Source organism: Balaenoptera musculus, chromosome 13 (assembly GCF_009873245.2).
Source record: "Balaenoptera musculus isolate JJ_BM4_2016_0621 chromosome 13, mBalMus1.pri.v3, whole genome shotgun sequence".
Classification (NCBI taxonomy): Eukaryota; Metazoa; Chordata; class Mammalia; order Artiodactyla; family Balaenopteridae; genus Balaenoptera; species Balaenoptera musculus.
The window spans coordinates 78,364,825-78,383,546 of record NC_045797.1 but is presented as its reverse complement, the minus strand read 5'-3'; the positions used below and the strand labels follow the sequence as shown (position 1 = coordinate 78,383,546).

At 39.1% G+C, this 18,722-nt stretch overlaps 1 protein-coding gene across 2 annotated transcripts in view; it reads right to left on the bottom strand.

The window, feature by feature from the left end:
* Positions 1–18,722, bottom strand: part of CYRIA (CYFIP related Rac1 interactor A) — a 104,786-nt gene that overhangs the window by 15,647 nt on the left and 70,417 nt on the right. For both annotated transcript variants that reach the window (XM_036873892.1, XM_036873893.1), the window contains exon 3: positions 9,354–9,433. In XM_036873892.1, coding sequence (XP_036729787.1) covers positions 9,354–9,423 — 70 coding nt within the window. In that variant the 5' untranslated portion in view covers positions 9,424–9,433. The remainder of the gene's footprint in view (positions 1–9,353; positions 9,434–18,722) is intronic.

The window sequence follows — 18,722 nt, the reverse complement described above, 5'->3', positions numbered from 1 at the left end:
AGGGGTGGGAGAAATCCAAGCCATCATTCCTTCTTTGGGAATGATTCTGACTTAGAAAGCGTTGGCTCATTTTCTTCCATAATTTGTTAGGCTTATTGCAAGCCCTAGTTTTTTCCTCTCTCCTCTGTCATGGAACTGAAGTCACCTTTTCTTCCAGCTAATAATTAAGCCCTTGGTGCCAGCAGCACAGTCTCTGTCTTCTGGGCCAGGCAGCTGTAAGAGTCTCAGGGGACTCAAATCACAAGTGGCATCAACTTTTGAGGTAGAGAGTACCAACTGGAAGAAGCCCTAATCTGTCTTCTTCTTTTTTCAAATGGGAAAAGGACTGTGTAACCCTAAGTGACATTTGGTATTGGTCCAAATCCCTAAGTTCATGATTCATCCCACTTTGATGCCCCAGCTAAATGATCAGACACTTAGGACTAATTAGTGAGAATCTGATCTTTTAGCCTGTAAGACTCAGGCCTTATTTGTTTCATTTGATATTGTACCTCCAGGACCTACCACAGTGCCTGGCACGCAGTAGATGCTGGTAGAAAAATGTGCTGAATAGTTGAAACATATGATTTAAATATACTTCTCACATTGTTTTGTGATGGTTTTTCTGCTTGTCTTTGAATTCTGAGATCTCTGGAGACAGGGTCTGAATTCTTGTCCTTAGTGCTCCCATATGCCCTACCCATTGGAGACACTCACTAAACATGTCATGACTCAATGAATAAATGAGGAAATTGACCAGGTGACAGAGAACGTGGGTTGTGGGAAGCAGCAAAAGAAATGAAGATCTTATTGCTTCTAGATCCTCTCTTCTGTCTTGTCTCTCTAAATGGCTTTAACAGTGTTGCATGTCTCTCTATTACCATGAAGATAATATGCATTCACCTACCATCAGATTGGCTATTCACATCTTCATTAACATCGTGTTTTTAAATCTTCCATCATTTATCTACAGCATCAATGTTTCCTCAGTGTGGTTAACACATTAATAGAATATTTGATGAGTGAAAAACTGCATTTAATGCTTATTCTCCCAATTCTAAGGCTGTTATCATTTTGGAGTAGTCCTTTGAGAGGCTTTGGGGTCTATACTTTTGGCATTCTCCAGATTCAGATTCAGTCGGTTACCATGCTTTTAAAATGTATTGTGTCTTCGGATGTCAAGGAGAGACATCTTGAAAAAGACCTTGAAGAATTAGTGATTGAAAAGGTTACTATATTTAACCTGTCAGCAACCTCCTAAAGCATTTGCTGAGTGAACAGGAACTCTGAATTATGGGTTGTTTTTCTATTTTTAACACAAAGATTGACCTTTAGTCAAAGGTATACACACACACACGCACACACAAATGCACACCAATAATATTAATGATGGAAATGGGTCGTTATTTCCAGTTGCAGTCAGTGAATTAATTGGTGATATTTTTTCTAAGAATCACATTCTAAATTTCTAATCATCACCAGTTATTTCATCAAAATTAAGGAGGATGGTTACAGAAAGCTGGGCTGCTCCTGTCTAACGATGAAGCTGTTAAAAACCCCTGTGATTTACACAGGCAATTTCAGAAACCAACACTTCTAGGAGCCCGGGAACAAGCCCATCCAGGCTTTTCCCCGGGTGATGATTTAGACCCCTATTCTGGACTTGCTATTGTAGAAAGTATGAAAATGTATCATGTGCACTGTGACCTTGAACACATATATTTATTGTCAAGAACTTGCTGAATTCCAAGTGCCTAGAATTTTTAATGGAAAAGTACCATCTTATCAATTAAGAAAGTTAAACAGTATTCGTGCTGTTTACAGGGGATCTATTTATCCTCCTTTGGCTCAATTTGCTAGTGACAGTGGATATTCACTGTCAGCATTTTGGAGTCACCAGGGTCAGGAAGAGGTTTCACAGTGGAGGATCGTGATATTTACTGAAAGCAGAATGCTTGGCATTCCACTGTGCTGATGGAGAGGAAGGTGGCCATGGGCTTTGTTTGTCAGGAACGAACATCTTTGGTGAACATACCCCAGGGCAAGGCAGCAGGGTTCAACCCGGAGCAGGGCTGTCAAATCAAAGGGTTCTTATCTCTGTAAATCAGCCAAGGACGAGCCCTGTCTCTACAAGCACTGGGAACCCACACACCTTTTCCTAACAACCTATTCGGTACTGTGTGGAAAAGCTGACAGAGAATCAAACAAATTAACCAGAGATAATGTGAGAAGAAGACACAATTTATTTGGAGATGTCTTTGGCTTCGAAGGAAGCCCTGGCATTTCATCAACAGGATACATCCCTATCTCTGTACCCCACTGGTTGCTGTATAAACACAGAAGAAAGGTACAGCAGAAAGAATTTGCCAAAGCCATAAATTAAATCTATGGCTCTTCTTCCCCACCAACTTCTCCACACCTCGCCCCTTCAGGATAAACTAAGAAACAAAACTATCTAATATTAAAATTTGGGGATGTAAAATGGAAATGATTTATAGCACAATACTAACTGCTTACAGAAACAACGTAAAATTGTGAAGGTCCATTGGAAGATGTAAGTAAGTGTGACTGGTTGACATATTTATTTGTACAGGAGCATTAGTCATCATATGCCAGAGCCCTTTCCCAAGGAACAATCAGATGAGAGACTGCAAAGAACAGGGAGGGTTAAGATACTTGAAGGCTTGTTTATTTCATTCACATGCTGTGAGATCCCTGTGATGTCGTGGGGGAAGGGGGAGCTCCAAGGATATAGTTTTGGAGACCCAGATCCTACCACCAGTTTTACCACTCACTAAACATGAGACCTCAGGGAAAGCCTATTAATCTCTCTGGGTCTCATATTATTTCTTGGTAAAGGGAGGGAAGCTAACAAGAGCCCCGTCTCCTCCCTGTATGTTCCTGTGGGGTCTATGACCTGTAGGATCGTAATGAGGATGTTGACAGATGAAAAGCGCTTAAAAAGCAAAAGTGCTAGAAACTGAAAGAATCTTTGTGAATGAATCCCTACGATGGCATAAACAAATTCCTTCCCAGGTCTGTTCTGTTCCTTTGCTTTTTGTTTGTGTTGTTTCATTTGTAAAGTGACCAAAAACATTCTTTATTTTCCTCCTTTACTCTTCTAAGATTACCTAGCCTCCTGTGAACAACCTCAGCAGATGTGAGGGTACCAGAGAGGGAGAGATGAAAGAAGAGATCAGTAGCAGCAGGAAATGGCCTGAGTCAACAAAGAAAGCCCAGATGATCGCCCACTCTGACAGCGCCCCCTCCCTTGCTCTAAAGAGTAGGAGACTGTAGTTCTAACAGGTCAAAATATTCAGAGCCTTTCTGAGAAGACAGTGGCTTGGAAGCTTTAGAATTTCCCTCTTAACCCCACCTCTTTCCCCATCAACCACCATTATTGTTTTGGCATGCCTATTATGCTCATAAAGGTTGGTTTTTCTTATAAGAAAATCATTTTTCAGTTGCTATATTCTAAGAAACACATCTTCGGCCCAGCCTAGAACCTGTACTTCTTTTGGCCAGCCCATCACTTGCTCTCCGTTCTACTTATTACAGACTTCTCTGCTACCTGCCCTACTGTCTCTTCAATGTGTTTGCATCTGATCTCCCCAATAAAGTTATATACTCCTTGAAAAAAAGTTCACGTTCTTCTAATGTTCCTATATTTACGTGCTCTATGTCTTTCCCCCCATGTCTCTCTGCTCCACTAAGACACCACCCCCACTTCTCCTGGTCCTTCTTAATGCTAGGATGCAGGAGATGTTCTGCAGATAGTTACTGAATTAGCATCAGTGAAGAAATCAAAATTCCTAAGCTTATACTTCATGCCCAGGTCTATGCCAGATACTGAATAAGTCACATATGATATAAGCACACGGTGCCTTCCAAATCCTTTCCACGGGGAAGTGAAATAATACCAAAGAGACCTAGTTATGTCAGAAGGAATGGAGAACACTGGAATAAGAAAATGTGTGAGAAAATATAAAAGATCTATTAAGATTACAAATACAAACACATACACGTTTAAGAGACTATTGCAAGTTTAAAGTTAAAAAAAGACATTGTAATGAGGAGTTTATAACATATGTACATAGAAGCAAAACATATAGCAAGAGCACAAGGGTGGAAGGGTGGTGATTGGATGTGTACTGTGATAAGTTTCTTAAATTCTTCATGAAGTAAACAATACATTTTGAAGACAGATGGCAATAAGTTACAAATGTATATAATAATCTCTAAAGTAAGCACCAAGAAGCATAACTAAAAAGTCAACGTAAAAGACAAAAGAGAATAGTAAAAATTATTTGATTTAATCGGAAGGGAGGAAAACACTGAGAAACAAAGAGCAGAAATGGAACAAATGGAAACAACACCAGGATACACTCAAATACAAACAGTAATTAAATGTACATACAGTAATTAAATGTAAATGGGCTAAACATGCCAATAAAAAGGTAGATATTACCTTTTGGATAATATCCAAAAGGATGAAAAAAATTGGATGAAAAAAATTGGGCCAACTATGTGTTGTTTATGAGAAACACGCTATAAAGATAAAGGCAGACAGAATGGGGAAATATATACCATTGCAAACACTAAGCATAAGAAAGCTGTTATGGTCAAAATATGGCATGCTTAAAGGTATATTTAACAAAAGATATGTGGGACCTCTAAAAACTATAAAACACTGCTGAATGCAATTAAAGAATATCTAAACAAATGAAAAGATAGACCATATTCATAGGTGGGAAGAATCAATATTACCTAGATGTCAATTCTCTCCAAATTGATCCCTAGATTTTATGTAATTATAATCAATAACCCAGCAAGATTTTCTGTAGACATTAAAAGCCTATAAAAGATAAATAAAATTATTTAGAAAAGTGAAGGAGCTAGAATACTCAAAACATCTTGAGAAAGAACAAAGTTGAAGGGCTTACTCTTCCTGACTTTAAGACTTATTAGTTGTTACGTTTTGGTATTAATTGGTGAAAGGGATCAATAAAGCAATGAGAGAGAATAAAAGGTCCAGAAGTAGCCCGATACATATTATAGTTAACTAAACTATGATAAGGGCATTAAAGCAATCTCCCTTTGCTAGAGTAATTTTATATCACATGAAAAAAAAAATAAACCCAACACCTCTCTCATAACATATACAAAAATTAGTTCAGGATTGATCATTGACCTAAATGTAAAGCTTAAAATTCTAAAACTTTCATAAGGAAATGTAGTAGGATATCTTTATGACCGTGGAATAGGCATGATTTCTTAAAGAAGGTACAGCATGAACTTAGTAAAGAAGGAAAAAAATGATAAAATCACACTTCATCAAAATGTAAAACTTCTGTTCATGGAAAGAAAAAAGTAGTGGGATGAAAAAACAATAAAAAGATGTTAAGTGATTGTGTAGAAATGTGACCATAAACTGTAAAACCCGCTGCAAAGGTCAAAAAATTTAAATCAGATCTACACAACTGGAAAACCTAAGGACAGATGTGTCTAATTTTGTATTATATTTTGACCCAACCTAATTATATCTATTTGACCCAGTTCAACTATATTCCATCAGTGACTTCAAAAAGAATGTTCAACACTCAAAGTAGAGGTGCCAAATGCCTTTGAGCTGTTGCCTGCCGTATACTGTTCAGCCTTCCTTCCTCTTTCTACTTCTTACTCCTTAACTCTTTTGTAATCCAGCCTCTGTACTCAAAGTAATAAATCCCGAATCTGTTGGGCAGTTAACTGCCCAATCTGTCATCCCCTTTTCAAGCTCTATCCTTCTTGACCACTCTTAGCATTTGAATCCATTTACACTCCCTCCTACTTGAATGTCTGTGTCTCCTGGCTGCCTGATCTAGCCTGTTCTATTCTGTTTCTTCACATGGCCAGCATCTGTTACTCAGGCTCATTCATTGTCCAATAGTCCAGGCTCAATGCGGGCTGAGTGCTGGGTCGCCAAACCGGGTGGGGCCCAAGCCCTGCCATCAGGAATCTCAACTGAGTAAGATGAGGTTCCTCCTCAGTGTGGCCTTTCTCTCCTGGATCCTCTAACTACTCAACCTCCCTTTAAGTATAAGCACACCTGAAGTTCCCATCCCCTCAAGCTCTTGCCTGCTCTAGTTTTCCCTCAGGGATTTCAACTATTCTCTTTGGAAAAGTCTTCTAGATCTGTAGAAAAAACACTCATTGTTTTAAGTCCATTCCAAATGCCACCTTTGCAAGCAGACTTCTCCAATTCCTTCTGTAGTCATCCATTTCCTGAAACTTGATGTATGCTTTCTTCCTCTACTCCCAGGCCAAACCGTGCCTCTCCTAAGCCCCTTATTTTACTTTGTCTTGAACTGTGTGCCTGTATTGTCCTCCACACCTGCCTGGGGCTTCATTAGGCAAAGGCTGCTCTTGTTTAGCTCTGTCTCCCTGATGGCACCCTGGCTTACACGAAGGCTCATAACCATTCTCAATATACTGTTACCGTATTGAGCTGAAATCTATACACTCAAGGAAAAATCATGACCACAGCCCACCTCCCCCACCCTTCCTGTCCATCATCCTTTTTTCTTGAAAGCCAACTTTAGGAAATATGATTTGCAGGATCAAGAAACCAATTTTTTTTTTTTTCATGAGACATCTTAGTTTGTAGATGATTAAGACTTCCCCCTCTAATCAGGAACAGAATGATGGCTGTAGCACTTCCTGGAAGCTGTCTGTGATGAGCACTTAAGGGAATCAGAGCAGAGGGAGGAAGAAAGCCAAAGACATCTGTGTTACCATCTCAGTCCCCAATCATCCCCTGTGTGACTTCAGCCCAGTGATTTATCTTCTCAGTCTCAGTGAAATAATGTTACTCTTTTTGGTATTGAGGGGGAAATAAACAAGATTTTATATATTTCTATAAATTTATAGTTTTATATTTTCCTTAAATACTATAGTTCTAATCCTAGTAGTGAGCCACCAGACATGGAAATCCATTCCACACTTCCCCCTCTTGGAGAAATTATAGTATATCTACAAATGGAATTTTGGTACCATAAGCTGTTATCAAAATTCAAGATATTTAAATGTTCTCTTCAGCCACCATGACCTTCCCGTAAATAACATATTAAGAAAATGTCCAAAGTACAAGACTGAGCAGATCAGTGTCCTTGGGTTGTAGCAGAGAGGAAGTGAGGCCCCTTTGCTATGGTGGTGGGGAAGGGGATCCCCTGAGATGTCGCCTCAGAATACTGCTGCTCTAGAGAACATCAGTTGAAAACTACTGCTTTAAATTCCTGTAGATTTTACTTTTATCACTTTAAAGGATTTTGATATTAGACTTGACAAAGGACTCAACCCTAATCTATGTGGAAGCATGGAAAGCCAAAATTCAAGAACAGCGAAATAGGCAAATGGGGTCACTCTGGTAGTCGTTGTGAGAAGCACGCACACATGCACGTGGACTTTAGAGCTTCCAAAAAAGAACAGGCATGTAACTCCCCTAGGTGTTTTTATATCCCTGAAGTTGTGAGTGAATGGGGTGTTTTACCACCATTTGGGCCTCTGTGCATGCTGAATGAAACAGTGTAAAGTGCATATGAAAAGAAGTGGAAGGGGTCAATTAAAAATGCAAGTAGTAAAATTAGGGTGTTGGAATAATAGGTAATTTATTTTGTAACAATTCTTTAAAGTTATTAATAAATCTTCCTGTAACAACAACAACAAAGATATGTGTATTACAGAGGAGTAGCAAAAGTCACACAAGTAAAAAAAGCCCACTCTTTTTGAACTATCAAATCAATCTGGCTCTTGAGTTCCCAGCTGCACCTCTTACCAAACCCAACCAAACCCAGCCAAACCCAACCAAATCCAACCAAACCCAACCAAATCCAACCAAATCCAACTAAACCCAACCAAGCCCAACCAAAACCAACCACACCCAATCAAATCCAGCCAAACCCAGTCAAATATCAAGAACAACAGCAAACCGAGTTAAATCAGAAGTGAGATCTCTTTCGTTGAATATAATCTACAGTAAAAATCTTTTTCAGAATGCAAGAGCTTTGGGGACACTTTTCCTTTTCAAGTAGGTATTTTAGACATACCAAAGATTTTTAAAAGATAAATCCAAGGAGCTTTCATCATTTGGTTTGCTGTATCTTAGAAGGGTCTTCTAGCATTTACTTAGAAAATCTCTGTTAGAAGGTTTAATGTATATGTAAGGAAGTTCCAATTTATTTTTAATATAAATAAAATACTTGAAATATTACAGTTTAAAGCAGATTAAAGTTTGTAACAGATGACTACTGGACAAAGGACATTTAACTATGCTTAGCATTGTGGAACTGCAATTCAAAAAGAGGAGAACACAAGAGTGAGTGTAGAAATGTGAGCCTAGTTGATTAAACATGAATGTGTCATTCATTTATAAATATATTGAATCAAAAAATAAACAAGGGGCTTCCCTGGTGGCGCAGTGGTTGAGAATCTGCCTGCCAATGCAGGGGACACGGGTTCGAGCCCTGGTCTGGGAAGATCCCACATGCCATGGAGCAACTGGGCCCATGAGCCACAATTACTGAGCCTGCGCGTCTAGAGCCTGTGCTCCGCAACAAGAGAGGCCGCGATAATGAGAGGCCCGTGCACCGTGATGAAGAGTGGCCCCCGCTTGCCACAACCAGAGAAAGCCCTCGCACAGAAACGAAGACCCAACACAGCCATAAAATAAAAATAAATAAATAAATAAATAAGCAAATATGGTTAAGAAAAATATATATATAAAAAAAATAAACAAGATAAGAAAGAATCTCTGTATGTATTTAGTCATGATTCATGAGCCATTTTGCCTTAGGAAAAAATTTAAAGTTTTTGATAAAAGAAAAATAGCCTTTCAAATGAAAGTTATATCTTAAACTCCTGAAACAGTTTTGTATTATCAAATAATATAAAAGAACAGATAGAGATGACTCAAAAATACAAAATCTGTAAGCCTCATTTCTTGTATATATCACTTTTTCTTTCACGTCTAGTGACATTTGTTCTATATTAATCTGTGTCAATTACTATGTATACTATTTTTCTTTGGAATATGACATAAAAAATCTTGAAAATTATTAGGAAAATACATGTTGATGATTTATGTTAGGCCTACAATAACTGATTGCTTCTAAAATCAAAGAAAAGCCTGGGCATATTAAAAAGATATTTTTTAGGGTGTTTTTAAAAATGTATGAAAAGAAGGAAGGAAATGATCTTTGAAGACTCAGAGAAACGCAGAGTGACATTTGGATGTGGTTTAAGTATCACACACAATCTTTATCTTATAACTTCCCTATCAACAAGCTATAAAGAAAGTGAAAAGTTTTCATCATAATCTTTTAATTTTTGGAACTTACTTTCAAAATCCAGGAAAAAGTGTGGGTAGTTTTCAATTTCCCTGGTAAGGACTTTGAGCAGGTTTCCCATCCCAGCAAACCTAGGAGAGGCAACACAAAACCAAATACCATTAGCAGTATAAAAAACAAGCTTCTTAAAAGATTGGACATTTTTTAATAACTTGCATAAATACCACTGAACCCTTATAACTACATCAGAAGGCCCAATAGAAAGTATCTTTATACCAGGTGATGAGTGATAACTTAGCAACTATTTTTTATTCAAAGAATTAGGTATCTTAGTCATAGGAGGCAGAGTTTAGGTACATTCTACAAATTTCTTCCCTTTCCCCTTCACTAATCCCCTGAATCCTTACGCTTAATATCTCAGCTTCGCTTTGTTTCTGTTCCATTGATGTGGGAACATACCATGTCAATGGACAAGCAGAACAGAGAGGGCATTATTAAAATACCTATCCAAAAAGGTAAGTTTCTTAAAGTTCCGGAGGAAAACAGTTTAGAAAACAGATTTATACTCCCAGGAACCCCTCTTAGCCTGTACAGGAGGTCATGTTTCCCAGGCAAGTCAGAGGCTCTTGCAATTTGACATTTCAATGGTAACGAAATTAGGTACTTCATGAAGTGTAGAAACGGAAAGGTATAACATCCAAAAAGTTTTCTCAATGAAACTGCAGCCTGAGACATTTGCAAGGGTGAATCAAGTCTATAGAGAAATGCAAATTGGTTACATATCTGCAATCCCAACCTGAAAAAATAGGGAAAATGTAGTTATTATTTAAGTAAATAGCAAAATTTCTACTGCTCTCAGCTCTAGACATTAAACCATCTTCTTCAGGAGGCCATTGCCCATTCATTTATTCTACACATATTTACGGAGCCGCGATTTGATGCTAGGTGCTGTGCTCTTTGGAAGGCATTTTTCTAACTCATGATTCAGACACCTCAGCTTGTGAAGGATCAACGTGAAAAATCACTGGACCAGTAAAAGGAAACTGCAGGGATGTAATTTTCTATCCACATGGCTTCTGACAGTATTTATGTTGCTACAGGCATTTAAAAAGATATGCCACTCTAAGAAAGATGTGGTGAAAGAGGAATATATGAAAAGGATGATGTTGTGCATGAAAATACATAGCAAGCAGTTCCCTTAAGTGCAGAAGGTGGTATAATCTAGTCTCCATAATCCCCCCTTCTGAGAAAATAACTCATACACTTGCAGACATCATTCACGGTATAAGTCACTAACGTGAAGCTAGAAAAGAGTCTGCTTAGGGAGGGCTGTTTGCAATCCTAACTCTGTTTCCTGTTAGCTCTGTTATCCAAGGCAAGGTACTTTACTGTCTAAGCCTCAGTTTTTTCATCTGTAAAAAGAATTTGTGAAATGTATCTATTTCATCAATCATGAATATTAATGAACAAAAATATAAAGTGTTTAGCACCGTACTTACAGGAAGTGCTCAAGGCATATTACATGATAATTACCACCGTCATCATCATGATAATTATCTTAACAGCCTTCAAATACTTACTTAGAATTCCCCTATGGAAAACGAATGAGGTAGGTTGTATGTGGCTCTAGGGAAGAGAACTAGAAGCAATGAGGAAATAATGAGGAAGATCTTCATTCAGTGTCGTGAAAAAATTTCTAACCATTAGGGTTGTCGGCATATTGGGCGATTTGCCCTGTGAAATAGTGTTTCCTGTCACTGGTGGTGTTTAATTAGAAATATGGTGTATTACTCCTGAAAAATATTGTAAAAATGAGTTGGGCAGAAGGTTGGAATAGATACCTCTTAGACCTTGCCCATCTTGACACACACACACACACACAATAGGAGGCAAACACCATGCTTCTCTCTTCCAAAAGGATCGTCCCTATTCTTTCTGTCATTTTCTTCCTCCCTTGCCTTTATGCACATGTTCTTTTAAGGTATTTTTGAGCAAAGCCCTGTATGAGACAGGTTCTGCCAGATTAAAACTCAGAACTGGTATAGCCCATCCCTGCCACTGGGCAACATTCACAAATCCTCCTGGGTCTCTAGGAAATAATCTGTTCCCAATTTAATGAACAATTCCAGCTCAGACCCGGAGGCGCTTCTTGTAGGAAGATGATTCTACTGTTTAGTAGCAGCCCTGACTTTCACATAAAATGCCTTAATGGAAGTTAAATATTCTTAATTTCCCTAGCTTTGTGCTATTAACATGTCACAAGAGACCTGAATGGATTTAGCTTCCTCCTAAAAGTCTGACTTGTGTAGGATTTTACTGTCAGAGTGCCTGGGTGGGAGATACATTAAGCCTTTAAAATTAGTAACAGACTGAAATAAACACACGTGGAAATACATCCAAATACTAGCTGGCTGCAGAGTTCTATCTGTTCAAAACGTTACTTAAGCTGCTTGGCTGATGCAGTCCAATATTTTGAAGCATGATTCTAACAACAGTCCAGGTCAACTAACTGGAAATAGTCTAGATGTACTCTAGATGTTTCACATCCCAAACAGGAACTGTCTGGAAGAATAATTGATAATTATGGGATATTATGTAGTATTAGGGGTCAAGTCCAGTCCTATGGAACCTAGAGGCCATGCATTTCAATACAAGCTCCTTGAATAAACACAGAAATAGTTCATCTCCTTCATGGGAAAAAAAAATGATGCTTATCGCTCCCCTCCAATGGGACAAGAATTCATAGAAGTATATTCTGGTTCAAGGTCTGCAAAGTGAGCTAGCATCACGCAGATGGGCACTGGGTAGAGACCATGGTTATTTTTTATTAGACCTCGGACTCCACTTGGGAAGACCCTCACCCAAAGAGCTTTTACCACACCCCCAGCTACATTCTTCATGACAGAGCCTCTCCAATCTTCAAACAGCTCCTAAGTGCATACAAAATACATTTCTATGAACCATGTTACTAGTGAGATGGCTTAGTTAATCACTGTGAGGATTATTTTTTAATATTTGATCTTGTTCAATAAAAGAATTTAAGACAAGTTATTATACACTATTAGAAAATGCAAATGCTTACATAATGAAAGTGAGGGGAAGAGGAAAATAAAAGGAGAATAGTAAGATGAAGGTAGAGAGGCAAGTAGTACATGAACCACAGGTCATCCAGGCAATAAGATCTTCATATTTGTTGGAGATCAATTTGGATCTAAGCTTCTGAGTGCCAAAGCAAAGGGAAAAAAAAGTCTCTTTCAAGATTTGGTGTCCAGAAAATAAAGACAAACAGGTTACACTGGAGAAGTACAGCTTTTAAAAAAAAAAAAATGAAATAGTGATCATGGCTAAGAGAGAGTTGACACAAAGAGAAATCTCCTCCAGCTAAGAGCAGACTGACACTTATACCTGAGGATGAGCAGAGTCTTAGAGCTCCCATGGGTACAGCAGTGTTTTCACAGCTAAAAGCAGGGGAGAGAAGCCTGGTTGGCAGTCCAGGACCGTATTTAGGGAAGTCGGGGACTCTGGTTTCCATGTTCTGTCTGGTAATTCCATGCCTACACTCCTAATGTGACCTGCTGCTGGGTCAGTCCCAAGGAACTTGCCAGCTCCTTGCCACTCTCCACTACGGATTGGGAGCTCATGTCAGAGAGAATAAGGCAATCCAGCAGGTGATGATTCCAGGCAGTTTCTACAGGTAAAGAAGCTGCTTATTAAGTTCAAGGGATAGGAAAGGTCTCCCCAATAATAAAGGAGGAGATGGAGAACCAATATGAAGGAAGAGAGAAGTACAGCAAAAAATACAGATGTGAAAGTACTAAAATACTAGGAATAGAATTCATAAAGGAAGACGCTAAGGATTCCAGGCCTAAGAGAGCTCAAGCAATAATTTATAAAGCATGTTTATTATTTAAAACTAGTATGCTGTCTATATTATAAAGTTTAGGCTTATTTTAACACACACACACACACACACACACAAACACACAATGTCTCCCTTGACATCTTCAGAGATCATCTTAAAGTGAAACCTCCCTGGGACACGACACAGTTTGCAGTGGTGCCTGTGAGTGTTGTGAGATCTGAATTCACTCCCTCCAGGAGGGTCTGGTAGGGGCAGAGCAAGGGAAGATCACGAGATTTGGTTTCCCAGATGAAGACGGAGGGAAGGAGATGCCAGTTGGATACGTACTCACGAGGTGATGGGCCTTGCAAACATTCTTTCTGGCTCTTACTTGGGATGTTTCCTGCTTTGGAGACTGGCATTGGAAGGTGGTCCTCTTTCCATCTGTGGCCACTCCGGATGGCCTTTTGCTCTTAGAGACACCTGTCTTCCTCCATGACCGGGTTCTCCAGGACTGTCCCTTTTCTACCAAAGTGAAGGTGTGTGGGCGTCTGGCATGACGGCTTTGGCTATTTGCTGGGCTTGTTTTCCCAGAGCATTGCAGGTTGGGACTTACTGATAAAGAATAAGACACAGTCTTGAGGATCTGTAGCACAGAGTAGGCTAAAATAAAAATGTGGCCTACTGATATTATCAGAAGATGCATAGTGTAAGTGATAAATGATGAGCTCCTAGGGAAGAGTTTGAAAGAGCTGCACAAATATGAAGCACCGTCTCACTCCCCCATTATGCTAGAGCAAGTCATTGTAGCTCTGAGTCTTGGTTCTTCACCTACAACAACAATAATATAATAATCTCTTCTACGTGAGATTCTTGCAAAGACTACTGAAATGAGTGTAAAACTGCTATGTAAAATACTATAAAATACTGCGCAAATATTAGCTATAATTATTCAGCATTACAACTCGTTTCATGGTTTAAGTTATTCATGGAATCAAAGAAGTATTACATCCCCAGAATCATATAAGTTGCATGTTTCTTGATATTTCAGGTTTGGTCTCCCAAAATCCATGACTCTTTATGTAAACTGCTTTAACGTCAAGCTATAATCAGGTAAATATTTAAAGGTATTAATAGCTAGCACCGCAAGAGATTTTCCTACATGTCAGACTGTATTTTAGATACCTTTTCTTACTTTATCTTCAAAATATATCTAAGAGGAAGATATGTTTTTTAGGGATTAGAAAACTTAAATGTATTAAAATTAAATACAGAAGCTAATTTTAAAAATATAAATCTTTATGAAAGAAAACTAAATTTTCAAGAGAACAATATTTACATGTGTGTGACAGTTAGAGGCTGGGGTCTTCAGATAACTCTATACAAGTTAATTCCCATTTCCAACACGAAAATCCCAAGCAGAAACAAATGCTTTTGAAAATAGCAGTAAGGAGATCACCCTTTTAATAAATACTCAAAAAATCATCAAAAACTGCAATTTTTAACCAAATGGTTGTGTCTATGTTTACCCCTTTTCATAAATATAGCATAAAGTCCAAGGAAAACACAAATATCTAATGAAGAAAACCCTGCCAAAGGGACTCATGAAATATCTCTACTGAAAAGGAATGAAATGCTAAAGGGCAAAGGGGCAACACAGATTTTCCAACAGTCAAAAGAGGGGGTCGGTCAGGATCACTGCCCACTCAGGTCCCAGGAGACCTGGTTTATCTTCCTCAACACTGACTCTCTTGGTGACAGTGATCTATCTTAATAAAAGGAAAAATCAAACTCCTATCCTCCCTAAAGGGAATCTGGTAACAGTTTGATGGGAAGTTTCTTCTTTTCCCTTTGGTTTTCTAATAAAAACACCACCTTGAATAATTGCCCTGAGGGAACTAGTCAATCACTGGTTGAATACCCTGAATACCTGCGGCCTGTGGGAGTGGGGTTTTCAATGACAGAAGCCATGGCTGCAGTGCTCAAGTGATACACATGCTATTTAGGGAGACAGCACAAGTTCAAATTAAGAATGTAGTCGACCTGGAAGCACATAACAAGCTTCTGATAAGTGGTAAGGGCTCAAAAATGTTAACTGAATGTGAAAGTAGTAGTATTAATACTTACTTAGTAGTAGTACCTGATAACACAGTAAGTACCAACCAGAGTGATGATGATGATGATGATGAAGAAGATGACGACGACATATGAGAGGGACAAGAACATGCACATTTTACTGAGGGTCCACTGTGTGCCTGGCACTGTGCTTGGAGCTTTCACACACTTAAGTTCACTCAAACCTTACAGCAATCCTTCAGGTAGCTATCGTTCTCTTCATGTATTGGAAGAAGAAGAAATTTAGTTGGTTAAGCATCTTTCTGAAGACTACAGGAAAATAAAAGATAGAGCTTGAGCATCTAGGAACTCAAAGCCCATGCTCTTTTCCCCATAGGAGGAGACCTGGGATTCCAGACCCCACGGAGGCCCCGTCTGGGGACGCTGAGAGTCCGTGGTCTGTGGCAAGTGCGTGCTAGATAATGTATTATTGTACGTATATGCTCCTTTCTCTGGGGAGAGAGTCTATAGTTTCTGTTAGATTCCAAAGCGGCCTGCTCTACACTGGTAGTCCCCCAAGGCATGTACAGTGAAAGACATATTTCTCTAGGAATTCAGAGAAGACAGAAAACCATGCGGGGTGGAATCTTCCAGAAAAATTAGCGTCATAGAAGAAGTGAACTCCACCCAGGCGTGAAGGACCCTGGGAATCTGTATTGGCAGAGAGGACGCCTCCAGCTGGGGGACCTAGAGTGAGAAGGGAACAAAAGACACTAGTTGGGTGACTGGTGAAGCCTTCCCAATACAGAAGGCTTATTCCTCAAGGTTCATGTACAGCAATACAATTTTGAAATGGATCCTTTCACATTTTTTTCCAAATTGTCTAGAAGGAGGGCGTTTCTCTAGTCACTGTAGGAGTGTTAATAGTGCCTTTAAAGACTGCCCGCATGTCCCTGCCAAGGGAGGCTCTCATCTCCCAGGGGTGACGATTTGGGATGTATGCATGGTATTTTCTATGACTACTTTCTTGGCTCTGAGCTCAAAACCACTTCCATGGGAGCTGGCTCTGAGGCTGCTCAGTAGAAAATGATGACTCTCCTAAAGAAATCGTTCTCTGCTAACATTTCAGTTCCAAAAAAGAGAAGGGGATAAAAGCGCGCACACACACACACACACGCGCACAGACACGCACATGCACATTTTTTTTTCCTATTTAGAACTCAGTTCTTGTTTGGAAGAAAAAAAATAATAAGATTAGTTGTATTCCCAGAGTGTAAAACCAAATAAAATCAACTAGAAGTGACTTTGAAAAGATGTGGCTATAGTTGGTGAGGAAATGTATTTGTTTACTATAAGTAAGACATAACAAAGGACTCAGGCCCAGGGTGTGGGCATTGTGAATTCTGACCTTTGCCTGTGTACAACAAGATTACCGTGCCCAATTTTCATGATTAGAGAACAAGCACTTAGAAAATTTCTTTTGTAGCTATAACTATCGGAAAGGAGACTTTCTAAGCCAATACCACCTTTTATCAATACAGAACAGAAAGTGAGAAAAAATAGAACAGCAGCCCTACATGGTTCTATTTGCTAATATTTTTCTTAAGGTCTAAGGTGATAAATACTCAATGCCTTTACCAGAAGGGATGGGTTTTCTTAGCACTCTGAATGAGGCAATACCTTTCAGAATCTAAAATGTTTAGCATCCCTGGTACAAAGACTTTGGAAATCAAAGACTTAGATTTTTTTATCTATAACTCCATATTTTGGGGATTAAGAAGTCCTGGTTGAACCTAATATTTTTCTGCAACATAGTTAGCACATAAGCCCCAGACCATGAATACAACAATGACGTATATTTATATAACATCACATCTTTGTCAAAGATGTGTCTGGCCTCATTTATCCTCAACATGAGCATGTGTCAAAGGTAGGGAAGGTGATATTGGACCCATTTTACAGATCAGAACATGTGGGTCAGTTATAGTAAGTGTCCTTCCCAGGGTCTTCCAGATGGAAGTCCCAAATGTCCTCAGAATACATTCCATATTAGAACTGGGGTCATCTTTTTAAAGCTCTTATTTACAAAAAAGCACTTGCCCAAGGACCCAAAATACATTAGGGCCAAAGAAGGAGCCAGAAGGAAGGTGTCCTGGCTGTCAATCTCTTGCTCTGTCCATTAACACAAAAAGTAAATGGGACACATTCATTTTTTTTAAGACATTAAAACATAAGATTGGGGCTTCCCTGGTGGCACAGTGGTTAAGAATCTGCCTGCCAATGCAGGGGACATGGGTTTGAGCCCTGGTCCAGGAAGATCCCACATGCCGCCGAGCAACTAAGCCCGTGTGCCGCAACTACTGAGCCTGCACTCTAGAGCCTGCGAGCCACAACTACTGAGCCCGCATGCCACACTACTGAAGTCCGCGTGCCTAGAGCCCATGCTCTGCAACAAGAGAAGCCACCGCAATGAGAAGCCTGCGCACCACAACGAAGAGTAGCCCCCGCTTGCCGCAGCTAGAGAAAGCTCACGTGCAGCAACGAAGACCCAACGCAGCCAAAAATAAATAAATAAAATACATAAATTTAAAAAAAAAACATAAGGTGCATATGGTAGTTCTAATTTTAGTTTTTTAAGGACCCTCCATACTGTTCTCCATAATGGCTGAATCAATTTACATTCCCACCAACAGTGCGAGAGGGTTCCCTTTTCTCCACACCCTCTCCAGCATTTGTTGTTTGTAGATTTTCTGATGATGCCCATTCTAACTGGTGTGAGGTGATACCTCGTAGTAGTTTTGATTTGCATTTCTCTAATAATTAGTGATGTTGAGCATCTTTTCATGTGCCTCTTGGCCATCTGTATGTCTTTCTTGGTGAAATGTCTATTTAGGTCTTCCACCCATTTTTTAACTGGATTGTTTGTTTTTTTGATATTGAGCTCCATGAGCTGTTTATATATTTTGGAGATTAAAGCTTTGTCTGTTGTTTCATTTGCAAATATTTTCTCCCATTCTGAGGGTTGTTTTTTGGTCTTGTTTATGGTTTCCTTTGCTGTGCAAAAGCTTTTAAGTTTAATTAAGTCCCATTTGTTTATTTTTGTTTTTATTTCTGTTACTCTAGGAAGTGGGTCAAAAAAGATCTTGCTGTGGTTTATGTCAAAGAGTGTTTTTCCTATGTTTTCCTCTAAAAGTTTTATAGTGTCTGGTCTTACATTTAAGTCTTTAATCCATTTGGAGTCTATTTTTGTGTATGGTGTTAGGTAGTCCTCTAATGTCATTCCTTTACATGTAGCTGTCCAGTTTTCCTAGCAATCCCACTACTGGGCATATACCCTGAGAAAACCATAGTTTAGAAAGAGACATGCACCACAATGTTCATTGCAGCACTATTTATAATAGCCAGGACATGGAACCAACCTAAATGTCCATCGACAGATGAATGGATAAAGAAGATGTGGCACATATATACAATGGAATATTACTCAGCCATAAAAAGAAACGAAATTGAGATATTTGTAGTGA